Genomic DNA, 21,979 nt, shown 5'->3' on the forward strand with positions numbered 1-21,979 from the left:
TATATAGTCAATAAAACAAAAAAGTAAGTCAAATAGCTTTTATTTGACCAGATACAACACTAAAATGCTGCTTACAAGTTAATGCACCCCCTCCATTCCTATACTCCCTGCACTCATTTCACTAGAAGTTACTGCAGCATACAGAGACCGGGCTGCACATCTGGGACAAGTTAAATGGAGCTGCCTTGTCTGCTCCATTCTGGCTCGGTCTGCATGGTGGGTTGGGAAGGGGAAGGAATTGCAGGTTTAAGATTCACTGCAGGTATCACCCACCCCATATAACACATACACACCCAACCGCACGTGCTACCAGCAACTTTATTCACACAGATGTTGGGCCAAATCAAAAGGCCAAGAGAAGGGTATTTAAAGAGAAAGGAGCAGGAGAGTGCATGTGCGTACATAAGGAGATTAACCTGTGTTTGTGTGTGTGTGTGGGGGGTGGGGGGGTTGACATACAGCAGAGGAGGTTGGGGTGAAACATGAAACAGGGAGGAAGACGAAAGCGACAGAGTAGACAGATCTTGCATTCCTCCAAACTTTCAATAGGAACATTCTCCGCTCCATCAAGTGCTCCCCTCTCCAAAAAAAAAAAAAAAAAAACCTAACCTAACCTTCCTCCCTCTTTCTTTCTCTTGAAAATAACTAACTACCGCTTCTGGTTTTAATCCAGCAGCCTCTCTGCTGATCATATGCATGTTTCCAACTCAGAAAACACATGCTGTTGATTTAAGATCCACAAAGGCTTCACTGCCATCTGGCCCACAGGTACCAAGCCTGCCCTTACTGCTTACTACCCATATGAAGATATAAATAAATGTCACTGTGGAATATAAAGTTAATGGAAATCTTGAACCCCTTACTTTACAAAAGATTTATTTAACCATAAGCAGTGGACGGCTGTTTTTTCAAAGAGAAAAATTAAGATTCAGACTTTGGTATGGTGTAACCATCAAAAACACACTGAAGTCTTGCAACCATACAACAAATAATATATTCAATTGGGTTTTTTGGCAAAGATGGGAGCGGAGGAAATAGATTCAGGTGTCACAAGTCACAGTCGCAGACTTGGACTTGAGGCTTTACCACCTGTCTCGACTTCTGTTTGTATGAGAGTCCACGTGAGTGATTAAGTGCATGTGTAAGAGAGAAGGGGGATTTAGGTGAGACAGACATTGGGAAAACATTGACAACAGAATGACTATGAATGCCTTTCAACTATGAGGTATTCTGTTCTTCTCTTACATATACATGATACCTGAGGTGATCCTATGTAACTGCAGTGGCTGTAGTCACAAGCAGCAATTACAAGAGTGAGTGGATTTTATATCTTACAAGTTCAACTTTTACTAAGTAAAAGAATGAATGTGCCGTTTCTTCTTCAAAAGTTACATAGTGTCACTTTAAAAGAGAAAGACATCCAGATGATACACAATGACTAACCTTAATAGGGACATATAAAAAATATTATTGTGGCAATTATTGTCATTTATCATCTGATCTGAGAATTTTCTCAATTGTAAAATCAGCCAAAAATTGTTTTTGAAAAATAGTGAAAAATCCTTGTTACACATCCCTAAAGCTTAAGTTTATGTTGTAAAATAATATGATACAATCACTATCCTCAAAGTTGAAAAGCAATATTGTTACATGCAAAAGGACTTGATTATTGAAATAGTTTCCAATTCTATTGAACAATTAATCAAATTCATTTTCAGCTTTATTGTGAAATTCTTTATTCCTCTCAAATGTTCACAAACAAATACAATTGTAGCAGCCTCCAGTCTCTTCGACCATCAAATAATGTTTAATGAACCCGGGCCGAAAAGATTTGCTTTCAGTTGGATTTGCTTCACATCTGAAGAGAACAATGTTTACGAGTCCTGGGTGAATATTATTCATGTGGGCTCACTTCAGCAGTGGGAACAAATGGAATACGGCTCATTTGTAATAGCTTGTTGCAATAGTTTTATAGTTAAGAAAATGAATAAACTCAACTGGAGCTGTAGATATGTTGAAATTATTTGTGTTATTTAAAACGGTGGCAAACAGGTTTTGGTGAATTGGCCATACTGGCAGGGAGAGCTAAGAATAATAAACCCACATGTAAAGAGGGTGCAGTGGTTTCTGCGGGGGGGTGGGAGAGCTAAAACATACTATATGGTATAAACCAACCTAACTGAGCTAGACCACTGACAATAACATATCTCGGTCTCTGTATTTAGATGTCTAACAGGACGTCTTGGAAGCTAAATTTAGGAACCGGTGCGTATAAATAGTTATATTATACATTAATAATAAACTTTAAAAGGAGGTGGCATCAGTTGACTTTTTGGGACTTCTGGCTTGCATGTGTTTGCTGCTGCCCTTGTTTGTAACCTCCACCTTTGTCCTCATCGACCTTCTGGCACTGATCTATGCCAGAGTCACTTTCTAATCTTTTATCAGCAGCAAATGATAGTGAGCAAGACATAATCCACCTAGTCTGCTTGTTGTCACACACACACACACACACACACACACACACACACACACACACACACACACACACACACACACACACACACACACACACACACACACACACACACACACACACACACACACACACACACACACACACACACACACACACACACACACAGTAGACAAGCCAAAAAATGCTGGAGGATGCAATATTCAAACAGACAAGTAAGAAAATGAGACAGTCAAGGAGAAAAGTAAGATTAGAAAATTGAGAAATTTCCTTCTGTAAACAGGTGGAAAGAGTGACAATCTGCCATACTACATGGGAGCCAATTTTCTTTTGTGGTAAGGCTTAAGGGAGAACAGAAAGTGAGACTGACACTGATTTTCTCACAGAAGACGTCTTGCTGAGAGGTTCTTACATCAACCCACGGGAAAAGCGATCCTTTTTTGTTATGAAGTTGCCTCTGGAGACACTCATCTCATTCACGCCATGGGCAAGAAAAATAACCTACCACATTACAACTCCATTTGAAAGCGACCAGGGAAAATGCTGTCTCTAGTGCTGAATGAGATATTTTTTATCTTTATCAAAGCAGACAATGAGAGGGGGGGGGATGATATACAGTCATACACACACCTTGTCTACTGAGAAGCACTGGAGTGTAACATATCAATATGATACAATCCTTAATCCTTGGAAAAGGATTCAGCATGAGTTTTGTATGAGCACCATTAAAACAAGTACTCTCATTGACACCTATTCAATCATGAACAAGGGTCAATGAAAAGCCCCTTCCTGGCCTCCAGGTGAGGGCCCCTCATTCCTAAAATGCGATTGGGTAAATCCTTTACAAGCTCGGACAGGCCTGAAGCTCATCCTCCCGTGCACCTGAAACACCAACACCCTTTCTTACACAACCACACAGCAGAACAGAACACTTCCTCTGTGTGTGGTGACACATATCCGTGGTTCTTCCTGCTCCTGCTTTGCTCCACTGCCTCCATTTGGGGCTTTCTTGATCTAGTCTCTGCACTCCAACCACATTTCTATCCCTCTTTCTTTATCTCTCTCTCTCCCTCTCTTTCACGCACAAGCTAAAATTGTCTGCGGGAGTATTTCCACATGAGCTGTCAGTGTCTATTGTTTCAACGGGTCTCTAGGACACAATTCATATCAGGACAAGAGTCAGGGCTCATTCATCCCCTCCTCCATTCTTTTCCTTCCTCTCCCATCCTGAACTGCTGACTTGGCCTGATTCAACCACCAACTCGTGGCCCACATGTTTGGAGAAGGGGTGGAGGGTGGGGGGTGGGTGGGATAAGGGGGCAGCGTCTTCTCACGGTGTGTCTGTTTATTTCTGCCAGACATCTGTGAGTCAGCTCAGGAGCTCATAAGATGGAGTGGTTCACTGCAGATCAAAGCTTAAGGTAAACTCAAAATTTGTGGAACTTTATTAAAGTTGATGTTTATGTCATGCTGAATGCACCAATGCTGCAGTCATCCAAAAAGGAGCTAAATGGCAGACAATGAGTCAGACTCAGACAAGTGCACCTTTATGTGACTGTGACTAAAAGGAATGCAATAAAGTGTGATTTTACAATGCAATTAAAACTATTCACTTTAACCCCTGTTTTCCTTTCCAAGACTACTTTTACCTGTCTTACAAAATTCTCCTTTGGTACTTATGAAAGGGGTTTGAACTTTAATGACAGATGCATTTATCAATAGTATTCTTAAAGTATTATAAAAAAACTAAAACTAATCTTAAAGCTAAGGGCTTAGCTATATAGCGGGGGAAAGCACATGACCAAATGTCTACGAGTAATAATGACTAATCAATTACACTATGAACAAACCAGAGATGAGACGCATGCTTTAGATCCCCTTTGTGATTTACTTTGATGTTGAAGTTTACAGTGGCTACTGTCAGGCTCACTGCCAGCTCTGGTGATTTGTGATAGCCAATCAGAAATACTTCTGTCTCTCCTCTAGCCAATCAAAGCCCCCAGTACAAGTTATGACTGAACAATGGTCAGGCTGGTGAGGGGCATGACAGCTTATGTCATTGTTTTAGCCTCATGACCTATATATGGCTATACTTATTCATTTAGCCGGCTGCCGTTGTACATTTAATCCCTCAAATGCACACACACACGGTACTGGTGCAAAGGTCCACACAGATCGAACGAGATATAATGCACAAGCACATAAAATAGTGAAGTTTTAGTTACAAATAGAAGAGATTATACAAAGAACAATTGATACATTCTATTCCTGTTCACACAGCGGCCATTGGAAAAATGATAAATAACTCCAAAATGCAACTCTCTTCCTTCCTGAAAACAAAAAAAAAAAGAAACAACAAAATGGCCTCTGATTTCGTCAGTGTGGCTTGGCCACAAGGGGATATGAGAAGAGTAAACAACCCTAAAGAAACAGTCAACTCCCTCTCAGCTTGACCAGATTAGACCATTTCAAGGGGGAACAAATATTTTCAATGGGTTATGACATAAACATGCCTTTTTAATACTAAAGGCATGATCTACTGTCTAGCATGTAACACTGCATGTAATCATGTTAGTGAATGCACATGTGTGTTTGTACACACATGGCATGTGACTGCGTCTCCCTAAAGTTAGAGATCCAACGTCACACTGACACACACACACACACACACACACACACACACACACAGACCCCAACTCAGACAGAAACACTGTCAATACAGGCTAAAGGTCGCAGTTAAAAGAGTTTATACAGTACACTTGCACACAGCCCATACGGCCATATTTGCACAGGCTTTCATGTTGAATGGATTTAGTTCTGGATGAATTTTGCCTCTGGGAGTGTGAACTTCTGACCAGGGTCATCAAAAGGGGAAAATAAATGGCTTCACATGCTTCGAGATTGAGCACATTTGATTGGTTTCAGGGGATGAAGTAGGTCTGTGTTTCCAGTGTACAGTATTTTTAGCATATGGGCCTGCCGTGAGCATCAGTAGCAGTATCCACTCAATTATTACTGTAATCAGAAAATAAGGGGCAGATTTGCTTGTTTATTAGCTAAAATTTAGGGTAGCTATCAGCAGTTAGCATCTGCCTGTTTTTTTAGCCAAGACACAGCTACCCTTAAAGTGAGCTGGGTGCCTCTGTAGCCAACCTTGCCAATAGTAGAGTATGTTTGCTGCGGGTGAGCTGTCAAGAAGCGAAGTCAGTCCCTCCTTTGTAATTATGGACTCCCAAAATAACCCTTTAGCAGAGGCTGAACTAGGTTGATGTTATGCTAGCTACCAAACACTTCTCATGGCTCGACCTGTGTATGCCACAAAGCTGCCTGTTGTCTCTGAGTCCATACTTGAAGCAGACGTAGTAACATATAGCTTAGAGGATTATAAAGATTCAAGTGATCAGTTTGAAATTATCCTTGAAAAGTAATTTCCATTGGAAATTAAAAGGGGGAAATACATCCGAAAGTTACTAAAATATTTCAAATTATATCCCAAGATTGTGCACATTACAAGAGAACATCCAACATTTGATCTGTTCTCTTTTCATACCATCCTGTAGGCTTTGATAAAGTGAGGTAAATTAGGATTCCCTTAAAGGACACAAATCCTTTGCTTATGCTTGCAGTTGGATGTGTGAATTAGTTTGAGTTTTTTACAGAGCTACACACATACACACAGATGCACAGGCAGAGCAAGCCCGGCCTTGCCTTCCAGCAGAGATGTAATTAAGGAGGAACTGCAGTGAGCAGTCTCACAGTGAGCCGTCTCTGCACAAACCAGCAACTCCTCCCTCAAAAACCCACTAACACCCACCCAGCGTCCATATTCCCCATTCTCTCTAACCCCAAATCTTCACCCTCTTCCTTCACTTCACTCATGGCTTGGTTCTAAACTCGGCCTGGGAATTTTCCACTGCATTCTCTTATACAACCATTGTCAGTGTTGTTTCTGTCCTGTTTGAAATTCTTAAAAACTATTCCTGCACTGTTGCATGTCATTAACCCATGCTATTCAATGCATTACATTAGAGTTATTTCAAATTTTCTAATTAAAAGTGTTTGCTGAGGTGTGGATGTGGATACTTTTTGTTAAAAAGGTTACTACAGGAATCAATAGTAAAATACCACAGAAAATCCCAAAACTGCTAAAATCCTGTTCTTTAGATTTCATAATTTTCTAGTTAAAACAGAAGGAAAGTCCAAACCAAACCCATTCTCCTCCATTCTTATGACATTATACAAACAAACATAAACAAAGAACAAAAAACCCCACACAGAGTAGAAATTCTAAGTTACTCATGGCACAGGATCCCATTCCACTTTCAAGCCATAAACCGAGGAAAGAAACAAGGGACTGAAATATTTCAAGCTTGTTTTCTCTCTTTGAAGGTTCATGCTGCTGAGGAGTGGCTGTGGCGGTGGTGGTGGGTTAGGAAGTTGTTTGTTTGTCCCTGAAGGACCAGCTATATTCATCACTTCTAGCATACAATTTCCAGAGCCTGTGTCTCTTGGCTTATTTAGATACAGAATTAGGTCAATTTCAACTCAGCCACGGGCTTTTTGAGAATCTGACTAGTCATAACAGAAACTCTGTTGAGGTGTGTTGGCATTCTTGAATGGAGAGCAGCTGTGTATATAGCAGAGTTTTACCAATATGAATAACTGCAAATCAACTGCATCCTTCAGGAAATTTGCACTGCAAACAGTGGAGGACAACATTAAAGCAATCTTGTTAGAGGGATGGAACTTGTAGTCACTATAACTTTTTTATTTTGACAATTTCTAACCATACAAAAACCAAGCAGGAATCATTGTTGACTCTGGGTTTTAAAACTGGAAAATAAATACATGAAGTGCTGGTCAACATAGGAGGGATGTCTTAATAAGAAGCACCCGAACACAGACGCCCCTGTCCCACAATGTCTGGAAATTTCATTGTGGGGGGGAGTGGGGACACAGTTCAAAGCGGGGTCGTAAACCAAAATGAAAGCAGGGACTGAGGAAACACAAACACGAGTATGGGTTTGCCAAACATAACAGCCCTTACAAGTTTAATTAAAAGTTAGGAACCGCCCCCTCCAAGCTTCAAGGGTCAAATATGAGTGTCAGCTGTGATTTGTGATGCATGGGAACATGTGGTAATCAGAGGGCGAACAAGTGCATCTTCAAGAAACGACTTTGGGACTTTTTTTGAGTCCAAAGAAAAGACTGCTGTGGTGTTACACCACAATCACAAAATGACTCACCAACATAGGATGTAATGAAAAAGAATGTGTGTGTGTGTGCATAATGGTATCTAGCTGCATATTTAGTATGGGCGTGGATTTGTATTTGTGTGCACTCATGCAAATGTTTGTCCCTTTTAGTGCCAGCAGACACGATTTACAGCACCATCCATGCTGGTCTGCTGCAGCTTTGCAGTTGGAGGCACAAAGAGAAGGCAGCTCCCCCGTCGGACACGGCTGTTGCTGGTATGTCCTGCTCCTGGCAGGCACCAGGCATCTCCATCACACTTTAACTACGGCTGGCATTGTCTGAAGACACGCCAAGAATAGGCCACACACAGGTTTTATTGTGGAGCCCACACACACTACCTAAACGTTTTTTACAGCACAGGACCTTTTCCCTGTGGAGACAGGGATTTCTTTTGTGTGGCACAGAGATGCACAGGGGCACATGTACAACAAGTGGGAAGATTTCTGACACTGGCTAGGCCTTGAACACCTCACTTGTTTGAGATGCAGCATTTTCAAAAGGCGATGAGTTTTCCCATGCTGCTGCCCTCTGAATGTGACCCAGATGTGTCATCAAAGTGTCTGTCTAAAGCTTACAAAAGGCTCTAATAAAAAGCCTTTTTGTCTTGTACAGTACATGACATTTGCTTGCATGGACTTCCCCTCATCTTCAGATCGTTTCTCTGATTTCTGTTGGCTCAGCTTGCAACAAGAGGATAACAGCCAGACCACAGGATGGAGGTGGGTTCAACCTGCCCAGTCCTCCCTCCTTCTCCCTGCCTGTCTGTCTTTTTCTCCGTCAGGCTGACTCCCCACTGTCTGCAGTGGTTTTCTCCCCCTTTGCCCTTGACAACTGAGTCATGCCTGAGCTCTAATGTGAAAAGAATGAGGATCGCTCTAAGTAGCTACCTAAAACAGCATTCCTGAATGTCGACCAAGATGATTGGACAGACAGGTTGTGATGTTTTGTTGGCTTCTCTCTAACAGGAATCACACACTTTGGGCACTGTGCTCAGGAAAGGGGAAAGCATAGCAGGGTGGGGATGTAACAAAGAAAACAAACACACAACACAGAAAAAAACAGATAGGCTTTAATTGACAGCTGATGTCCTCTCTTTCAAGGAGCGGTAGGCAGAGTGTTCCTGTTGTTCATTGCAAACCCTTTCACTCAACCAGCACCTTCACTGCACAGCCTCAGGCCCGTCTCTGACAACAAGCACAAAGACCAGGTACTGGGAGCTTCAGACCACACTCAAAGTCAATTTTAATGACAGATGTTGTGCAAAGGAGTAACACAAAGCACAATAAGGCAAGACAATAAGACAGTGCCCTTACATGACCAAAATATATCTTCTGGTATGAGGAAATAAATGCCTTCTCTCTATCATGGTATTTGACTTTGTGGCTGGCATGGAAGTTGATAATCCACTGAAGAGCTTCCAAAATGCAAATGAGCAAAGAAGACAAAATACAAAAACCTGCACACTGGCATGGATACATTTAGAATTTTCTATAATAAATCAAGAGATTGTTTTAATCCAGTGCCAAAGAACTAAATCAGCTTTGTGTGGCCTGGCTTGGATAAAGACCCAACGCTAATTACTGTGGTGGATCTTCCTGTTGTCTACATGGATCAAATGCCGTTGGGTCAATGATTTAACCTTCATTGACCATGACAGAGCACTGGCATGTTAACATATCTGTCACACAATCCCTTTTAGTGAACAGACAAAAGTACAAACACACACACACACACACATTCTCAGGAGCCTTTTGGCCATGGTGCGAGAGGGGCCAGATGTGCAGCCAGGATCCCTGCAGTTGGCCACTACAACAGCACACAGACAGAGAAAGGACCACTACATAGACATAATAGCTGCTTTATGCATCTCTGTAGAGACATTTGTCTTTGTTATGGTTAACAATGAAGAGAATTTGTACCTTCTGGTGCTGAAATATGTACCAAAGTACACTGACAATGACCCCAGAACATAAAACATGTTCCAAAGATGTAAAAAGTAAAGTTCAACAGTAAAATGGAAATTCCAGCATCAGGAGAACTGAAGAGCATGAGAATTGACTAAATTAGATGTATGAAATTAGATGTCTGCTTGCAATCATTATTTCTTTCATGAGAGGAAATAAGATATTATGACAATTTAAGCAAATCTACTTCAGCAAAACCAGAAAACCAGACAAAAAAACATTTAAAAAAAAACAAGCCCACCAAACTTCCTTCATTTCAACATTTGGACTGTAATCATTTCAGGCATTAGACTGCAGCCATGGCAGCAGAGTTTCAGTTTCACAGACTTTCATGAAGTAATGTTTCTTCGTTCTGTATGATGTTTTCCCTATTCATAATTTGCACAGTTAAAAAACGGCAGGCTGAATGATTTAGAACCAAATTCCATGCAAAACTGTAGTCATTTATCAGTGTCTGATGACTGTGACTGCATAGTTGGATAGATTAGGCCAGGTTAAATTCAAGTCTTTGCCCAATCGTCCATATCCCCTTACATCTCTACATACACCTAGTACGTCAAAAATACATGCAAATACAACCACATCTTTTAACAAGCTCCTTTTTTCATAATGCTGGTTTGTCTGTAAAGAAATTCAAGACTTTCGCCAGTGAACTGATGATGACTAACACACTAAAACAATTGATGAATTTTTTCAGTCAAGCAATTCCAACATAACAGTTTTCCTGTTGAAGGCTATCTTAGCACCATCTAAGTTTGAGTGTAAATGACACCTCTCTATTCACAGCCTGCCAAGCATTTCTCTGTTAACAACACATTTATGATTTTACTGATGCAAAAACAAAAAGAGCCAAGTGTGGGAAGGCAGCAGAGTACAGAGACAGTCATGGCAGCCATAGAAATATAATAATGCTAGTCTTTCATCTCTAAGCAACTGTGCAGTCCAAGTTGTTGAGAAACAGCACCGGTGTCTGGATGTCTGCACTTTTGGTTAAGCTTTAGCTGGCATGGTTGCTGTTACATTCTGGCTCTTATTTGTGCTGCTGTGCCACATCACTCAGTTTTGCTGATGTTGATATCTGGCCCTGTAGTTTTCACAGGTGTGGAGAGCAGTCGAGTTGCTGGGTCTGAAAAAAAAGCCCCTCCTGCACCCAGCATGCTAGATATGAAGCCACACAGACACGACCTTGGCTTACCCTGTCCGCTCTGTTTATTTAAACTTTCAGCTCTTTGCCAAACAGGGGTCTCTTCTCTTTGTTGAAAGTTTAGTCTGTGCGCAGGCCACGAGCAACGTCTACAAAAACTCAATTTCAACTCCCAAAATGGAGCTTTCAGAAACAGGCCTGTGTTTTGCTTGGCTAAAGACTGTAATGTGTAGACCATTAGTGCAATTACAGGTAAAATTTCAATTCACATAGCCTTATTTGAACTGTACTTGTCTTCCACTGTGCATAGATTATAGTAAATGGTTATCATTAAGACTACTATAGTCATTACTGTAGTGTGGGAAATTAGTAGCTATGCACCAAGGCCTGGTAGATAGTGTTTCTACTACATTTGCCTACAGCCTTTTAGCACATTAACAGCACAGTACATTTTACTCTAAAAATGGATTTGTAAGAATTGAGACAATATGTTTTTCAGTTTCGCCACAGGGATCATTTAAATTTTGTCTTTAATCTCACTTGATAACAGGGGTAGACGCTGGTGAAAAAGTCGAAATCCACGAGCTCAGTGGTCAGTTTCCTGTGCGAGTTATCTTTGCCTTAAATAAACAATGTAGGCAGCCTTCCCTTCTCGGCCTTATCTATATCATAATTTGCATGATTTGGCACGAGAGTCAAAATATGAATGAGCAGTTAGTACTCTCAATAGTTTCCCTAGATAAACACGCCATAAACCTTTAACAAAATGTCAGACTGTTTAGATGGGTGTATTATATTCAACGTGACACCGAGCACAATGTGTCAGGCATAGCAGGACCAACATCTTTTGAGCTAAGTGTATTAAATAGGAAAAACTGAAAATATTGGAATTGTATCCTTTACCCTTTACTAACACACATAAACGAACACAAAGCTGAAATGTGCATGTGACCCCAATCTAACATGAGTCGCTAGTTGACTACACATGACTGAACGGCTACAATCACACACCCACACATTTAACCGGCCAAGGAGTCTACTTTCACGTACAGAGCTGATTCACTCACTCCTCTTTGACTACAAATCTTTTGATGCGTCCCATTTCTTCCCATTACTCCCTTTCCCTTTCCCCTCCCCCTCCTGATTGTGCGTGCATGAGAAATGTACGAGTGTCCCAGTACAAAACTTCCCTCTGAGAAGTGACTACCCCTCCCCCGTCTCTCTACAGATTGACTGATTTTTCACTGCAGGTTTTGGCATTGTAAGCTACCTGGAACACCTTTTGCATTGTTAAAGAAAAAAAAGAGGAAGGAAAAAAGGATGATGTCTTTAATAATGTTTTTTCCATTCTACTGTTGGACACTGACGATGTGTAACAGTCACAAATGATGTTGCATTTCTGAAGTGCCACTCCAAAGTGAGAGGAACTCTGAAACAGGTGGAGGGGTTAAGAGGTAGAAGCGAGACAAGATCTTACTTTTGACGTAATTACTGCGCCACCTTAAAAGTCTCAGTTAACATGAACAGTACAGACAGGTACTGACATGCAAAAAAATGTATGCTGCACGTGCCAGTGCCCTGTTATTGTTATTTACATAGCAGTTACTCAATAACTCAAAATAATTATTTATACAATTTGTACTTACATTAATAACTACATTACAAACAGGCAGTGTCTACCACTTGAGGTTTAAGGTATTATGTAAACAGTTTAAGAGAGGGCAAAAAGGCTCCCATCCACTGTGAACATAAGCAGACATATGACATTACTGTATATGTGCTGAAGTGAATCATATGCAAAATGAAAAATATTATAGCTCAAAGCTGCTTCAGTTTAACTATATTATATTATTATAAAAGCCTAATGTGATCAATAACCTACAGCAGATCAGGAAAGTTTCAAATGTGTGGAAGTTAATACTCTACAATAAGCCCTGATGTATCTAAATAATACAACTTGATGTTACACAGAGGTAACGATTAAAGGTGGATGCTGAAAGCTAAAAAAACATAACAAGACAGGTTTTATCCTTTAATGTCTTCTTCCTTTGACTGAAGATGAAGACTGTGTAATCATCTATTTTCAAAGGTTACCGTGTAATGCTGTGAATAAACCGCAAAGTGTAAACTTTTCTTTAAGTGCAGGTCATAATTAAACAAGCTGCCATCATTTCCTCACAGTGAGTAACAGGTATTATCAGCAGGATGACAGTCGTATCACCACAAAACTGCTGCACGTGCTCAAGTGATCTTGACAACAATGGCGATCTACGCCCGGAAGGGGGGTGTCAGGTAGATAAAAGAGAGACACACATACATGGTACAACAACTATTGTTACATGGAGCAAAAGTGCACACACACACACACACACACAAAGAAGACCAGTCACAGATACTTGTCTGATCTCAGGGTGGAGGTTAGGGTCTGTCTGTCAGAGTAATGAAATACTAAAACTTGAGTTATTAGCATAGTAAAGCAAACCACAACTGTCTGCACACCTCTCTCCTTCTTGCAAACAAAAAGACAAACATTCAACCATGACAAACCCTCCTTTCTCAGTTCTTCTTTTCCCCTTTTCTCCTCCCTCTCTCTGTTTCATCCATATCTCTGGTGAAAGACATGCAAGCCCCTTATTGTATAATGTATCCATGACATTTCTACATTTTGTTCCATGCGACAGCTTTTCTTTGAAACAAATGCAAATTGCATTGTCACTTTTATCACAGTTCAGATCACCTTTTTTTTTTTTTTTTTTTTTACTTTTAATGAAAACAGACAAAAACTTTGTGAGCTGAGCTGTCAGGGTTTCAGTCTATTTAAATATTTTTCCCCACACTCATACATGTGAAAGATCAATTTATGTTAGAGCGAATGTCCCTACTGTGACTGAATGCTGAGTCACACGATCTTTATACATTTGTAAAGCTGTGGCTTTCATCTGGGTGGTCTGCTGACCAAGAGACGATAAATGGTGACACCAAGAGCTCGTTCTCTGATGACCTGTGTTGGTAGGCTGGTACTGACTGACACAGTCATTATCACACACACATTCTCGTGCATGTAGCATACCGAACTGAGACATGAAGAACTCACATGGTGATACACACACCTCTTTGTCTAACAACTAACAATAGACTGCAGTGAGGGTTAAGATGTGCAGACTGCTGCAGCATCACCAGTCACAACAGTGCAAATTCCCCTAAACTACATCACCATGTCAGTGTTGTGTTTACGCCACAATAACACTACATAAGCTCCTTCATAGCCACCACGTCTGCCCTCACTCTGTCTGGTGTTTTATGGCATTTCTCCTGTATTTTGTATTGATTTTTTTTGACACTGACAAATGTGAAACTGGGATAAAAAAGGGGGATATTATAAATGTCATAGGTAGCTGATGCTTGGTAATGTCATCCCATCCAAACTACCAGAACTCTGAATATAAGTTTCAGGAATTTTTTATATCATTATTCAGACATGACAGTGTGTGTAAGATGAAATGATGTCAGAATACACTTACATTTCCAATTAACAAAGCATACTAAAAGTTAGTACACAGCAAGGTCAAAGCTATTGGATGTAAAATAAATGTTAAAAATGGGATAATGAGGATAGATGGTTATAATTAATGGGAGAAGAGGATAGGAAGGGGAAAGATTTTGAAGTTGTGTCTTATTCAATGACGGGTTTTGGTTTGGATGGTTAGCTTAGCATAAAGACGGGAAGCACAGGGAAACTACTATCCTGGCTCTGTCCTAGATTACAAAATCTGGACCACCACCTCTAAAACTCACAACTAAACAACACATATCTAATGTGTTTAATCAGCGTGAGAAAATAGACATCTTTTCCCAAAACATTGAACAAAAATCTTCTAATAATTTGTGTAGAAGCACAACTAAATATTTGTTGACCTGACATCTATAAGGAACTTTAAAACTAACATATGGCCACATTTATGAAACAAACTTTGTGCAGACGTGAGCAGAAAATAACTTTAAACGTCTTTAAATGGCCTGATGATTTTGTACTACTACATACAATCAGTGTGTGTGATAATTAATGTTATAGCTTTAAAACAAAAGCAACAATCATTACTTTAATTTATACATAGTACATCTTTTGCAGATGTCTTACCAGCAATCGTACAATGAGTTAATTCAACTCCAGCCACATAAGCTTTCAAGACTCTAAATCACACAATAGAGCAGTCTGGTGGGACCTCTTGAATATCCAATCCATTTTTCCTGCAGGAAATCTGCGACAAGATAATTCACCGCACTGTGCCTATCTTTTGTAGTCGACCCATCGCACGGCACTTAAAACAATACCCTGGAGTGTACATGTTCATTACACAACCGAGCCAGGGACATTCCAAGAAGGACTGGGGGTATGAATAGATGTGAATGGTGATAGATTCATTAGTATGCTCGCTGACTGGCTGGCAGGCAGTCAAGGCCCACTCCAGAGTTGGGATCAGTGAGAGTGAGGGAGAGAGAGATGGAGAGGACTGGTTCCCATTCAGGGTATCGTGGTGTTGTCTTTGAACAAATACACACTCACATGCACTCGCACACCAACACACAAATGGAGGGAGCTCGGTAAGGAGTCTCTCTTTTCATGCAGATCTTTTGTCTCTCAGTAATGTCTGGTATGCTGGGATACAGGCTTTGCTCAATGACCTGATTTCTATGGGCAGCCGAGGCACCGGGCTGTGTGTTGGTTTGTGTGTGTGTGTGTGTGTGTGTGTTCATCTGCCTGCAAGCCCTTCCTTTGGATAAGACACAGGACTTAGCCAGGCAGACAGACACAGACTGAAACAGATCCAGCCAATAAGAGGGCAGGAAACACAAAAATACACACATTCAGACACACACACACACACACACACACACACACACACACACACACACACACACACACACACACACACACACACACACACACACACACACACACACACACACACACACACACACACACACTTGCATGAAGTAAACAAAAAGGCCTCGAGTTCCCATAGCGGGAAGACAGACATAATTGGATAAGGAAATATTCTGTGGGGAAACCTGATTCGAGTCAGCACAATGATTGCAGCCCAAGACACAGATAATGCAATAGATTTTTTTTTTTTTTTTTATAGATTTACCAGTTGCAGGATTTTTGAACCAATATCCATCCAGTATTTATTTAAACTAACAAGCAGTTTTAAGACATAATATTTAAGATTTTAATGTTGGAAGCCTGTCTTTAAAACTTCCCAACCAACTTACCTTGTCTCTGTATAAAGATCCTGAGCAGTGGGTGAGCTGTCGACACCGCCTTGCAAAAGTTGTCATCATTGTTGATTGGCAGGAGGTCACCGTGGATGTCAGCATAGCCAATCATTACCTCCATGTTGGCAATGCGGTGAATATGCAGAATGAGCTTGTAAAACTCCTCAAACTTGCCAGGCTTGACCCGGTCCACTGAGAATCGACGAAACTCTGCCCCATACTGAGGAGAAAAAAAAAGATCAAAACAGAAAGGACGTTAAAGGGACAGTCACTAGGACAATCAAACAGGAAGAGGAAACCTAGGAAGGCCGACCTCATGCATGCATTTGGCACACATGAAGTGAACAGATTGGAAGTCTGCTGAGCTCTGTCAAAGCTGTGGTCATGGACATATGAAAAATATGGCACAGGGGAAGTGGCTTCTAAACAAGAAACAATTTAAATTAGTTGTAATTCTGTCCAAAAACTGATTTCAACACAGTCATTTTTGATACATTTGCATGTTACGCTCTACAAATGGCTTACAAAAAAGTCAACACCTCAAGAAGAGTTTGACATTTACAGAAAAATACAGACAGTGACTGACAGCACAGCAAATCCCCATTACTCAACAACCTGTACATAAATGAATACATGCAAATATGGGTGTCTCTGTCCATATGAAAGAATGGTGACACCTCCACTACAATCATAGAAAAACATATTCACTTTTATAAAAGGGAAGACTGACCTTCATAGAGCAGAGGTGTCTTTCACACAAGCAAATGCCACAAAAGGGATAGAGTGACATTTTGAGAAATATGCCTATTTGCTCTCTTGCTGGGAGTTAAATGATGTGTGGTATCAACTTTCTCATCTAATTCTCTGCAAAAGTTCAACTTGTCCTCTAATGAGTGTGGCTGTTGTTAAGGCTATCATCAAATATGTGGATTCTGGATCTGTGTGGCTTACCACCTTTAAAGCCCAAGAATTTACTGAGGGAAACCTTGTAGCTTTGTGTTTACACTGTATGCAATATCATAGTATTGCAAAAATTCATTTCAGCTGCACAGCAGGAAATGGGAAGGAGGTGGTTGCTGTACAATAGAACAATACAGGTGGATGAGTAAGCTGCCTCAGCATATATAAATGACAGTGGCAGGCAGCCCCACCTCCCACCCACAGTTTATGCACAAGAGCACAGACTTGAACAATAATGTGCTACAAGCTTTCCCGGCTAGGTCATCGAACCACCAATGAGAGCACAGCTGAGGGTCACAGTGGGGTCATCATGTGACTGAAGCATGGAAGTTGGGGGGGGGGGGTGACGTGAGGAGGAGAGATACAACTGAGGCACAAAAGCGCAGCTCAATAAACCACAACAACAGACAATTGCAGGAGCGCCGGTGTCTGAATCACAGTGGTAATTTGTAGACTAAGGTGCTGTTTGTTACTGTAATCATCAGCTCACAGCGGAGGGAAGCTGACAGTAGGGGAAACGAGTAGAGAGATGATCCAAGAGCAGGGGAAGGGTGGAGGGGGGGTGGGGGGTGGGGGGCTGCTGGGAGAAAAGCAGTTTACAGAATGGGAGGAGAGAAGAAGAGCAAGGGATACATTAACCAGTCCTGATCTTTATTAGAAGATGACATAAATTTAAGAGGAGGCGGAGGAGATGCCAGGCAGGTGTGTAGTTCACCGCCTTAATGTGACGCACTCACATTTTGAAAGTGTGGCACCCAACTTCCAGCTAATAAAAGTCAACATGCATACTAACACGCGAGAAGCAGACAAACCAGTTCAGTCGGTGTGGTTACCGTTTTAGGAAGTTGAAACCTAAATGTGAATGGTAATTAAAAGTGTAAGACTTCAACCTGTTGCACTTGAGTTACCAAACAATAATTCTACTTTGGTGTATCAGTGAGCTCAGTGTTACATGGCATGATGAGTCTGAACAGTCTGTTTCTTACAAGCAGAATTTGGCCAGTGGGTATGAGCAAGTTTGAACATGGAATGATTAATCATGTACCTCAATACTAATGCCAAACCTAAGAATACATCACTACACATGTGACATCATTTGTCTTCCTGGCCTATCAGAGCAAAGTGATGTCAACAAGTTCAAACATGCCTGGAGAGAAAATGGAAGATAACTAGCTCCTGTTTTTTGCTTCTTGCCTAATGCTTTGCATATCAGGGACAACTCACCTGAGATATAGCGTGCAGGTTGTTGGCATTACTCAAGACAAACTCATAAATAAAAAGTACACAACATGATCTGCATAATGACTCAGCGTGACTTGACAGAGGTTCACACTGAGAATAAAGGTTTTTTTCTGGAAATAAAGAAAACTTGAATGAATCACAGTAAGGGCAGAATAAAGGGGAAAAAAAGAATCCCACCCAACCCCCAAAATCCCCACATACTCTCCCTGTCTCTGATAAGAGCTTTAGGTGAGTGAAACCAGCTCCTGGCCGGGGCTCCACAACAGGCAGCCAGACACCTCTAGTGTTATCCCTGATAAGCTTATCACTGGAACAGTTTCCCCTGGTAAGACTAAACGTGAACCAGTGGGAAACAGGCATAAACACATACACAGTACTACAGTCAACCAACCTGAACACAGACATGCAAATGGAGCTGCAGCAAATAATGGAATAATCAATCAGTTTGATCAATGGTAGGTTAATCACCCACTTCCAGCAACAGAAAAAAATGGTTGTTAAAAGTGAATGTTTTTTACTTTAAGTAATCTACGAAAGAAAACTGAATATCTTTGGGTTATGGACTGCTGGTCAGGAGAGATATTTTAGGTTGCATCTTGGGCTTTTCAAGACATTTTTTAGGTGAAACCACTAATAGAGTAATTGAGAAAATAATTGACGGATTAACCCGAAGCCCAAGAACTTAAAACGTCTTTTGTCCAAACCAACAGTCCACAGCCCAGAGAGTTTCAGTTTATTAACATAATATTTCAGAAACTGGAACAAGATATTTTTCTTGGAAAAAGAGAAACAAAAAAGAAACATGCATCAATTAATTTAAAAATGAATTATGAATTTTCTGTCTATCAACTAATCAATTAATCTACCAATTCTTGCAGTCTGTATTCTACAGATTCATAACAATAGTAGGGTTATTGCCTAAGATGAACCCCTAATATTTATATTTTAACCATGTGATGTATCACATGCTGTAACTTGATGCAGTACCAGTAAATAAACATTGCTTTACAGAGACACAAAAGTTATAGAGCTACTTGCTGGATAAGATTTTTTCCAAGTACAGCATCAAATATCCTCTACCTCCATTCTTACTGGAGTCACACTACATTTATCTACTCTTCAAACCATCTGCTTCTCTTCTTTATTCAGTTATTCCCATCAAATCTCAAGATGAGCAGTGAGTGAGGTGAAACTACACAGCCTCCAGTAAACATCAAACTGCTCATACGAAACCACTGAAAATAGAACAACATGACGAAACATTTAACAGGACGTCACTGTGAGGGAGTTACATCTGATCCAAAAAGGGAAACGTGACGTTGCATGACAGTGAGTCAGCTCTATGGTGGTGTGACGTGAGGATGCTGTTAAACCTGCCTGGTCCAACCACACAGATCCTGGGCTTGTCACTCCCACCCACAAACAACCTCATGTAGAGCTACAGAGCGACCACTCCTGTCTCTGTGAAACAAGCACGAAACTGATCAAAACTATTTTATTTATTGAAGATAATGTGTATGAGCATCCTGACATAGATTTGCCACTCCAACTCCTTTCCCCACCATCTCTAACTGTCTGTGTATAACTGTTACCCAACTCTCTGCATTCCCAGGTCACTGCCCCCGCCACCTCACTGAAACAGGGCAGCCAACACTAAAAATGAAAAATACCTCTGGATTCAATAAGAAGTCACCTCTTGTAACAGCAGATGAATTTGGCATGTTAGGAACTTATCCTTCAATTGTGTGCAGACACATTTTTGTGTGCTGATATGCATGTACACACACGTACATGCCACTATAATGGAAACTATGAAAAAAAAACATTGGTCATAAGAGGTCCTTGTGAGACTTTGACAAAATGATAAGTAATGCAATGTTATGGTAAAGAATGGACACAGTTTCATGAGATGATCCGTTTTGAATCCCACTATGGACACTCATGCTATAAATAGTTGTAGGCTAAATGCTGTGCCAAACTATTAAAAACAAAGTGTTCTTAGACTACAAACAATTAGCCCAACTCTTTCCAAACAGGCCTAATGTGAAGCAACTGTACTTGATGCGGTTCGATTAAATGAGTGTACTGTCTGTTTAATACTTTATCTAAGCTAGTGATATCCAGTACATAATCCTAAATTGATAGATAATTGTGTTGGTTTTACTTACTGGTTAACTTAATTTACGCAGCCATTAGCCTACACTGTCAGCCTCTAGCAAACTATCCAAAACAATGAACAGGATGAAACTATGTAGCACAAAACCCGCGCTGAATGTTGCAAAAACATCCGATTTAACAAATCAAAACTTGGAAGTAACAAATGCTAAAAAACTAACCTATTCTAAATCCCCCCCTCTCCTCCCCTCCCCTCCCCTCCCCCCAACAGCTTCGTGACAGAAGAGGGAAAGAGACTAAATCAGCGCAATCTGCACGGTGAGAAATGAGAGAGAGAGAGGGGGGGAGAAACAGTCTGCAAATGACAGAAACCTCCAGAAGCTGATGCGTTCAATTCTCGTTTCGTGAACTAGGTAAGAGCTTTGTCAATGAAAGGAGAAAAGCTGTGACTGTGAGTGAAGTTGCAGACAGTTTGTCCGATCAACTAGAGCTCAGTTACGGGGCGACCATGTGAGCTCTTTATTTTCTTCTCAAAGTCCCGAACTAGATAGAGCCTGTAAATCACCACGCACAGAAACTCACCTTGCTCTTCACCTCCACGGCGTTACAGTCCGCATTCCGCAGAGGTTGCGACTTGTTAAAACTCCGATTCATTTTTGGTGGTTTCAGTTTAAAAGAAAAGACAAAAAAAAAGTTCAGCCGCTTTTTGCCCGCAGAAAAAGGGGCTCTGGTCCGCGTTGCTTGTTTAAAATCCTTCTGCTTCGCCTAGAGCAGACGACTTGGTGTTTTTCTTCACTGTAATTCACCACCTCGACTTTTTAAAAATGTGTTCCGCCACACATGAGGAAAGGCTTTATAGGAGAATAGGAGGAGAGCAACTCTCCGCGTTGACTTGGAAGTGCGAGTTAAGTTTTGAAATGACATCAGCCCTCCCAAAAAGGGGATCCTGCGATGCGTTCAAGTGGTGCTCGTTATTTCTAGTTTCTTTGGCCACGTATTGTCGCCAGTAATGTTGCACCACAGATTGCACCTATTTAATATATTAAACTTAACATAACATAACATAACATGACGTATATATATAACATTTCAAAATCTTTACAGTAAAAACAACTAAAATAAATAAATTCCAAAATAGCTAACTCAAAATAATATACACATAGCCTATTGCCATCAGTTAAGAAAAAAAACATAAGAGAAAAATGACACCAGATTTTAGAGTCATAATACCGTGTGAAAATATAAAAATACAGAGTCCAAAAAATACAATTCCAACTGTATATACAACTGAAATTAAAATAACAATAATTAAACGTCTAAAAAACAAATGTATTGTCACACATATTAGTATGTTACTGTCTGCTAAAGTTATGTACTGTACCAGAAAATCCAAAATATTATGTCGGTGAAATACTTTTTTTGTATCGTAATCCTCTTCCCTACCTTACATTGTCAATTTATGTCCAATATTACAGCGAATAACTTAAATTCAATCGTTCACTGATTTACCAAGTTTCAGTAAGCTTTTGATACTATAGAGTGCAG

The 21,979-nt window shown here is 40.6% G+C and overlaps 1 protein-coding gene across 2 annotated transcripts in view; it reads right to left on the bottom strand.

Annotated features, from left to right (window-relative positions):
• Window positions 1–21,311, bottom strand: part of pard6gb (par-6 family cell polarity regulator gamma b) — a 32,159-nt gene extending 10,848 nt beyond the window's left edge. For both annotated transcript variants that reach the window (XM_053334637.1, XM_053334636.1), the window contains exons 1-2: window positions 21,017–21,311; window positions 16,115–16,337 (exon numbers count right to left, since the gene is read on the bottom strand). In XM_053334637.1, coding sequence (XP_053190612.1) covers window positions 16,115–16,337; window positions 21,017–21,088 — 295 coding nt within the window. In that variant the 5' untranslated portion in view covers window positions 21,089–21,311. The remainder of the gene's footprint in view (window positions 1–16,114; window positions 16,338–21,016) is intronic.
• Between the last annotated feature and the right edge of the window lie 668 nt (window positions 21,312–21,979).

The sequence above is a fragment of the Scomber japonicus genome, chromosome 15, assembly GCF_027409825.1.
Source record: "Scomber japonicus isolate fScoJap1 chromosome 15, fScoJap1.pri, whole genome shotgun sequence".
Classification (NCBI taxonomy): domain Eukaryota; kingdom Metazoa; phylum Chordata; class Actinopteri; order Scombriformes; family Scombridae; genus Scomber; species Scomber japonicus.